Source organism: Nestor notabilis, unplaced genomic scaffold (genome assembly GCF_000696875.1).
Source record: "Nestor notabilis isolate BGI_N333 unplaced genomic scaffold, ASM69687v1 scaffold1093, whole genome shotgun sequence".
In the NCBI taxonomy this organism is placed as follows: Eukaryota; Metazoa; Chordata; class Aves; order Psittaciformes; family Psittacidae; genus Nestor; species Nestor notabilis.
Genome location: NW_009922149.1, coordinates 1,123 through 9,859, shown reverse-complemented (window position 1 = coordinate 9,859; position 8,737 = coordinate 1,123). Strand labels below are relative to the sequence as shown.

Below are 8,737 nucleotides of genomic sequence, written 5' to 3'. Positions count from 1 at the left end.
CCCCCCCCCCCCCCCCCCCCCCCCCCCCCCAACATGTAACAGAGCACCCTTTCAGTGATGCGTAATGATTTTTGACTGGCTTCTTTGTTGCTTCTTGTATATATTTCAAAATGCATCTTGATCTGTGTTTTGCTATTTCCTTTCCAGAGGAAGAGAATAATTATTTTCTCTATTTAGAGTACTGCACAACTTTTTATACTGGCTTTTTTATTCTCCCACCCTCCTCCTGGCCCCATTCAGAACGCTGAGCTTGGGAAGAGAGCACCAAGGTGGATACGAGACAATGAAGTAACCATGTGCATGAAATGCAAGGAGCCCTTTAATGCACTGACAAGGAGAAGGCACCACTGTCGAGCATGTGGACATGTAAGTGTAAAACCCCAGCTGCTGTAGCTGGTGAGCAGCCTTGGCAAGGGGTCTAAGCACCTACTTGACTCCTAGTGCCTGCTTGTTATGCTGCAGAGTTTGTAGCTGTGCTTGTGGCTGAAACGGGAGAAGCTGTGTGTAGCACACCACAAAGGATCTTCTGTCTGCTTTAGTTAGCATTGTAAATTTGGAAGTAATTTGGAGCAGCGGAAGATGCATGTGTTTGTAAATGTGCCAAGCCCCTGTACATACTATACTGTTACTTCTGAGTGGCTTCCACTGATTTCAACAGTTTCAAGACCATATTAAACCAATATAAAGCAGCAGTATACTGGGCAGCACTGGCTGCCTCCTCTTCCCATGCTGCTACTTCCTCTTTCCTAGTCACAAGAAGATCATGTAGCCCTGCAGTTTTCCTTTGGGTTAACTCGGAGCTGTTCCCAGCTGAGTTCTGCATGTAACTGTGTGCACATGATGAAGCATCAGGGAATCGTAGAATCATAGAATAGTTAGGGTTGGAAAGGACCTTAAGATCATCTAGTTCCAACCCCCCTGCCATGAGCAGGAACACCACACACTAAACTATGTCACCCAAGGCTCTGTCCAGCCTGGCCTTGAACACCGCCAGGGATGGAGCATTCACAACTTCCTTGGGCAACCTATTCCAGTGCCTCACCACCCTCACTGTGAAGAACTTCTTCCTTTTATCTAATCTAAACTTCCCCTGTTTAAGTTTAAAGCCATTACCCCTTGTCCTACCACTAGAGTCCCTAATGAAGAGTCCCTCCCCAGCATCCTTATAGGCCCCCTTCAGATACTGGAAGGCTGCTATGAGGTCTCCACGCAGCCTTCTCTTTTCCAGGCTGAACAGCCCCAACTTTCTCAGCCTGTCTTCATACGGGAGGTGCTCCAGCCCTCTTATCATCCTCGCGGCCTTCCTCTGGACTTGCTCCAGCAGCTCCATGTCCTCTTTATGTTGAGGACATCAGAACTGTACACAATACTCCAAGTGAGGTCTATTACTGCTGTTTTCCATGTATGTTGCTATGGTAACATGTTGCTTTAAAGCAACCATGAAATAGTGGTATGACTTGGGAGTTTTCAGAAGTTAACAGAAGAGCAAACATCCCATGCTTTCTGTTCTTGCCATCCAGCAGCTGCGCCTTTCTCCAGCAGATGGTAGTGCAGGCCCAGGTTTTAATACTTCTATTGTAGGTTATCTTGCATGATTTCTTTATGATATTTTTATGTGGCATGAAGGCTTATTCTGTTCACAGTGCTGCTTTTTTGCTTTGCAATATACTGGATGCTTTTTTCAGAAGCTCTAAGTTATTGATTATACAGTTGTAATCTGTTTTGTGGGTTTTGTTTCAGTTTGGGGGTCCGTCCCCCCCCCCGATCATTATTGTCTTAAAACTTGTCTGTTAATCTTAACATCACACCCTTCCTTTTTATTCACGCTTTTGTTCAGACTCCTAACTAACTTCCCTCTATTGTAGTTCTATCACATCTCCTTGCACTTTAATTTTAAAACACTTTTTTTTTTTCTTCATGGGAATTACTTTGGGTCACTGGTGTTTATCCAGCAGTCACTAACTGGGAATATTTCAGTAGTATTCTCTAGAGATATTAGTTGAAGGTAAGGTTATATATTAGTACTGCAAAGCCCTGGTCCACAATAAAATTTTGTTCAGGTGTTCGAGTGGTCCAAGTCCATTTGTCTACCTTTCTTTCTTGAAATAACTTCGCTCATATTTTTTATGCAGGGCATCTTTTTCATCTGAAAGAACATTTCTGTGGAAAATCATTTCTAATGAAACAACTTCTTCCAGAGCTCCCATGCATTGCAGTTTTATGCAAATAAATATACAGTGAGAAGAAAAATCATTGTGATATTAGCTTATTTATTCTGTGTACTTGTGAACAGATTATAAATCTGTAAATTTAACAGCAGGTTAAAAAAATATCTATTTCTTATTTTATTATTGTTTTTATCTATAAAGTGCATCTCAGTTGTACATTTCTAAGGCTATGTAGAGGAAAAAAAAAAATGTAAATATAGCTTTTCATGTTGGCATCTTAACAAACTGGAAAGGATTTTCTTCCAGGAAACTAGAAAATATTCTTTCTGTAGCATGGCTTGTGCTATATTCTAAGTCTATTTCTGACTTTAACCTACAGATAGAATTGAAAGCCTAGTGTTATTTTACAGAAAGTACAAGGTTTTACTAGGTAAATAGTAAAAAATGCTTCTAGTTAAGAAGCAGTGGCACAGATTTGGAAAATCATTATTTTCAATTAGATTATTAATGTCATGTCATAAAGGCATTATCTTTCTTGTTGTGTTTAATGAAACAACATTTTACTAAGTAGAGAAAATAATCCTGATTTTTAATTAAATTGTTTTCATAATTTTTGTATGTGTGTTATCTTTTTTTCTAAGGTGGTTTGCTGGAAATGTTCTGATTACAAGGCACATCTTGAATATGATGGCAATAAATTGAATAAAGTCTGTAAAGACTGCTACCATGTTATAACTGGTTGTACAGACAGTGAAGAAAAGAAGAAGAAAGGCATCCTGGAGGTATGTCATTTAAAAACCATAGATGCAGTTACAATTCATCAGTAAGTGAAAGCTGGTAGCATTCTTGCAGGGCTATTTTCTGTTTGAGAAATAAAAGGTATGTGGACCAAATTAATCCTGTCCAATAGATTTTGGTTTCCACCATTAATCTTTCACAATACTTCATTGTTTCTTTTTTTTTTTTTTAAGGGGAATTATGAACCTTAGAGCTTGTTTACTTCTTTCCAGTTACATCAGATGTGATAAAACATTACCTTTCCTTACAAATCTTCAGTTTTTCTTCTGCACTTAAGCTGTCATAGCATAAAGACCACTGCTACTACAATGATTCTAGAGAACATATACCCAAACTGAAAGGACTGGGGAGGGAGGCAAGCGGAATAGGGGAGAAATTTGCTATTCCAAGTCTGAGTAGTAAAATATTTTTCTGATCGGTGTATGCAATGTACCTTTAAATCATCAAGTTGCTCTCAGCTTTTGACATCTAAAAATTCAAGGTGTCAATCAGAAAATAAAGAGCTATGTTTCTCTTATGACTGCGGGAGAAATAGGCACCTTAGAATTGCAATTAACCAATTGCATATTTCTTAAATCCCCTATTACAGGCCTTTTTAAAATGCCTGACTTATATTAGGGAAAGATCATCCTAATTTTGTCAAGACATATTTATCTTGAGAAGTAGTAGAGAGGGATTGACCCTTGAGCTAATACCAACAGAAAAAGAAGACAAAAATAAGACACAGGTTGTAAATTCCATATGCAGATCTTAATCCATGTTGGTTTGACTACACTCTCCGAAACGAGAAACAGTAAGGACTGCAAAACTCCACTAGCTTACCTTATAGTCAAGAGTCTGCTCTTTCTTGGCATGGTGCCTTTTTTAAGGTAGCTAAGGAGCTACAGAGTCTCTCAGAAATGTCTATCTGCTTGCTGCGCCTCATGACAGCAGAGCAGTTAGTACCATGTTGCAGCACTCAGTCAGCACCACTACTAGGAGAGAAAAAAATGTATTCAAGCAAACTTTAACACATGATCATTTTGTGTTCTTTCTGATCTCAGGATCACTATTTAACCCAAATAGTATGTAATTTTGTCTTCAACTTTTATGCAATTCACCTGATCTTTTCCCTATGTGCTTGCATTCTTATGCTATCCTTAGAAATATGTTTGCATCTGATCCTGCCGTAATATTTTGAATGCCAAAATAGTGGTTGTCACATTGGATAGTTGTTAGCACTTAAATGCCTGACATGACGTTATTCAGAAATCAGACATTGTTGTAGATACTAAGATACAGAGAAAGGCTATCTGTGGAGGCAAAATTAAATTTAGAGAGATCTAGAAGTGTATAATCCAAAACTACCAATGGAAGAAGGAACAGATTACACATGTTAAGGGAGTACATGTTGTGACTGTAAGGATGTAGTATATAAATATTTTCCATAAACCCAGTCCTTCATGATCTTACTTGGGTATTTGCTCAAGTTTTTTTGCAGATTCTATCCAAGGTTTGATATGAATGGTGATGAATTTCTGCTTTTCTGTTCTCTGCTTTTAGTCTGTATTCAGGAAAGTTTATTTTCCTTTTTATGCTTTATACTCTCTCCTAGATTGAATCTGCAGAAGTTTCTGGAAATAGTGTTATATGCAGCTTTCTTCAGTACATGGAAAAATCAAAGCCCTGGCAGAAAGCATGGTGTGTTATACCTAAGCAGGAAGCTCTTGTGCTGTACATGTATGGTGCTCCACAGGTATGTGCAGAGAAAAGGGAAAAGATTTTAGTAATTTGCACTGCCATCTGAGGAAGAGTAGTCTAATAGCTTAGGAACAGAGGAAAGCCCCAATTGTTTTCATCAACCTCTATAGTAAATGAAGGTTAGCAGGCAAATTAGTTGTCTATTCTTAACCAAGAATTTCTTCTTCTTAGGATGTTAAAGCTCTGGCTACAATTCCACTTCTGGGCTATACAGTAGATGACACTCCAAGAAGTGCTGACCTCCCACACAGCTTCAAACTGACCCAGTCTAAGTCTGTGCACAGCTTTGCTGCGGACAATGAGGAACTAAAACAGAAATGGCTAAAAGTTATCCATTTAGCTGTAAAAGGTGAGACACCAGAATGTCAAAATGAACTGCAAGTGAATTTAGAAGAGCAACCTGAATCTTCTAAAACTTGTGAATGCTGAAGCTCAAGAACACATGGTATTTTTGAAAGATTTCAGTTGAATTTGTGGTTAACTTTTGTGTTAACTGTTCCTAGCTCAATCAAGAAATCTTACAACCATACACATCTTAGCACTTTATGTTTGGGAAAAAATCTGGTCTTTTTAGGGATCTTTTTCTTATATTTATGTTCTATCAATAAAAGTGATGTACAGGTCCATTTCAGAGACTTTTTTTAAAAAATGTGAATGCTATTAAAAATACTAACTTTACTGTACTTCTTGTTTGTCATGATACAACTTTTTTTTTTGAAAATCCGGTTGCTCTTGGTTAATATTTGCTACTTTCATTAAGAATGCAGATACTGAAGCTTCCTACTTACACGTTAGGACTTGCAACAGGATAAAAGATATACCTCCACATTGCCAAAATAGATCTGTAGTTAAATATGCAGGGACAGTTTGGTTTAATGTATGTAGTTTCTAGATTGAATTCCACAGATCTGTACATATGTCGTATTCACTTGTCTCTTTTTAATTAATGCAAATTGCTTTCATAGGTATATTGGCTTTTAAAGTTTCAATTTATCAAGGAAACAATCTATTGATTTTTCAATCTAGAAATGAATACCTAAAAATATGAGAAAACAATATATAATATATGTACAGTATTAAAAATGTTCACTTCCTGATCATTGCTTTGATTTCATGATCCTGGGTTCCTGTTAGTGAATAATTTATTTAAAAAGCATGTTTTCTATTTGAAATTAAACACAGTTCTAAATTAACAAATACTGTTCAGTGATTTGTTTTAATGATCTTGATATTTTTATGCATCAGAAAAATACCAGTAATGTAAGTGGCATGCAATGGACAAATAAGTTCCAGTTGTGTTTAAAAGAGTAGTCACTTTTCTTCAGTGTCCTATCACTGTTTTCTTTTAAGAGTGCAGTAGTTCATTACTCAAATGCAGTATGTGGTTTGAGAAGAGCAACAGATTCTAGTAACCTTCTAGGAACATGAGTTTTGGCTATTATGGTTTCTGGAACAAAAGAACATTTTCGACTTAAGCCTTTTAATTTTTGCAGAAGAGTAGACACTGTAATATTTATGACAACAATCTTCAAGAATTATTGTAAAGTGGAACCTGCTTTATACAAATTTAGTATGGAGTCTGAGCTGGCAAACCTCAAGTTAACTGTCAAGTTAACAATCTCAAATCTCATGTTAACTAACATTATTTGCATTGTACTTACGGCAATAAGGACTTGTTGGCTTTATAGTATTAGGTCCCTTATGAATTTTCATTCCTATTAGGGTTTTTATACATAGATGCAAATGACCTCCCTAAATTTTTTACTGTAACATCCTTGGATGAAATACGACAAATTCAGAGGTAGTGATTGACTATCAAGTAGACAATTAAAATCATTGCTGTCTTTTCTGACCCCTGAAGGGAAGGAAAATATGTAGCTTCTATAATTAACTTGTCACAAGAACATTCAGGAGTCTTACTCTTGATATAACTGCAACCTGTATTTTAAATCATGGCAAGCTGAAGAGCTCAGTTTCAAGTTCAGTTTTGTTAGTTACATGAGGGCAGATTTAAATTGTTGCTTCTTTATAGTGAGATTTCCAAAGTTACTCTTTACACTATAAGAAAATAAAATCAACAAACCCAACTCATTTAGCATTTATCAAGGGATTGTTAAAGTAACCTCTTTTTTTAGTGTCAAACATACGTGAGTACATGGTGTCTATCATTCTTTGATATGAAGAATGTCAAGCAGCTTGATGTTAGTGGGCTGGGTTTTGCTCTCACCTGCACAGATCTGCCTTTAGACTTCAAAGCTTCACACTAGTTTTCGTAATTATCAGGACACGGCACTGTAGAGTAACTCTACGACTGACTTTGTGCCTGTCAGTTCTGGATTTTAACTTGGGTGCTCCATGTGCCCAGATTATTCTGCATGTAACCCTAGTATTACTTTTATGTGATGTGCAAACTCTTCTGTAATTCTTTCTAAATTACTTCTGTCAGCTGTATTTATCTTTAGTTACGGGCAGCTCGAGCCCATTTTGATTCGCACTGGTGAGTACAATCAAATTTTCACCAAGGTCTCCCTAGCTAGTACGTGTTATTTTGTGTATAACTTGGCAAGGGATGGGGGAACATTCAGTAAGTAAGGACAACTTTCTGTGGCTAACTTGCTTTCATGGTCATCTCCTGAAAGTGGGTATTTTCTAAGAGAGTCTCAAATGCAATTGTGAGATCTGCAGAGTCTTGCCACATCCCAGCGTAAAAAACTTTGTTTCTCATGTTCAAGTTGTTGAGTGTAAGGGGATAAGTTGCCTTAAAGGAGTCTCTAGATAAGAAGGACTGAGCTGTACTGAAAATAATATGATGGTATGACTGTAATCATAGAATCATTTAGGTTGGAAAAGACCTTTAAGATCAACTACTTCCCTGGGCAACCTGTTCTAGTGCTTGACAACCCTTTCGGTGAAGAAATTTTTCCTATTCTCCAATCTAAACCTCCCTGGCACAACTCAAGGCCATTTCCTCTTGTCCTGTTGCTTGTTACCTTGGAAGAGAGACCAACATCCATCTTGGTACAACCTCTTTTCAGGTAGTTGTAGAGAGCAATAAGGTCTCTCCTTTTCTCCAGACGAACTGCAGTTCCCTCAGCTGCTCCTTGTAAGACTTGCGCTCTAGATCCTTTAGCAGCTTTCTTGCCCTTCTTTGGACATGCTCCAGCACTTCAGTGTCTTTGTAGGAGTGAGGGGCCCAATACTGAACACAGTATTTGAGGTGTGGCCTCCACACCTCGAGTACGGTGCAGGACCTGAGGTGCTGAGTCCTGCACACCTCCACTGTGCGAGATTCAGCAAGGTGCCCAATACAGGGGGACAATCACTTCCTTGGCCCTGCTAGCTATGCTATTGGTGATACAGGCCACCTTGGCTGCCTGGGCACAAGCTGGTTCTTGTTCAGCTCCGTCAGTCAGCACCTCCAGGTCCTTTCCCACTGAGCAGGTTTCCAGCCACTCTTCCCTAAGCCTGGAGCGTTGCATGAGGGTGTTGTGACCCAAATGCAGGACCCGGCACTTTGCCTTTTTGAACCTCACACAGTTGGCCACAGCCCATTGATCCAGCCTGTCCAGATCCCTCTGCAGAGCCTTCCAATCCTCCAGCAGATCAACACTCCCACCCAACTTAGTGTTGCATATTACATTATCTTTTCTAAACTCCTGCAAATTTAATTCTGAGCCAAGCAGGAAGACCTATTCCAGCTAAATGATTAGCAGCAGCAATTTCCGGGCTGCCTTATTTGTTGTAGTGGTACTGAGTTGCTGAAGCTGCTTGAATGGTTTCAGCATCTCACAGACAAAGCCCTGCATTTGGGCATAAACAATTTGAAATGAACATAGCATTGGGAGTTATTTATTTGGATGTTAGCCTCATGTTTACTCTCAACCTTTTAAGTTTAGATAGCATGAGCTATTTTATTTACCCTAGTGAAACCTATTTCATGTTCATATAATTAATTGCTTGGTCAGAATTGTTCTCTTCAGATTCAGAATGTCTTGGCCCTCAAATGTATGGTTCTGTGTGTGTTTTGTAGG

At 38.4% G+C, this 8,737-nt stretch overlaps 1 protein-coding gene across 1 annotated transcript in view; it reads left to right on the top strand.

Annotated features, from left to right (window-relative positions):
- FGD4 (FYVE, RhoGEF and PH domain containing 4) overlaps positions 1–5,188 on the top strand; it is a 35,749-nt gene extending 30,561 nt beyond the window's left edge. The window contains exons 13-16 of the mRNA XM_010011467.1: positions 241–366; positions 2,810–2,950; positions 4,561–4,701; positions 4,878–5,188. Coding sequence (XP_010009769.1) covers positions 241–366; positions 2,810–2,950; positions 4,561–4,701; positions 4,878–5,135 — 666 coding nt within the window. The 3' untranslated portion in view covers positions 5,136–5,188. The remainder of the gene's footprint in view (positions 1–240; positions 367–2,809; positions 2,951–4,560; positions 4,702–4,877) is intronic.
- The last annotated feature ends 3,549 nt before the right edge of the window (positions 5,189–8,737 follow it).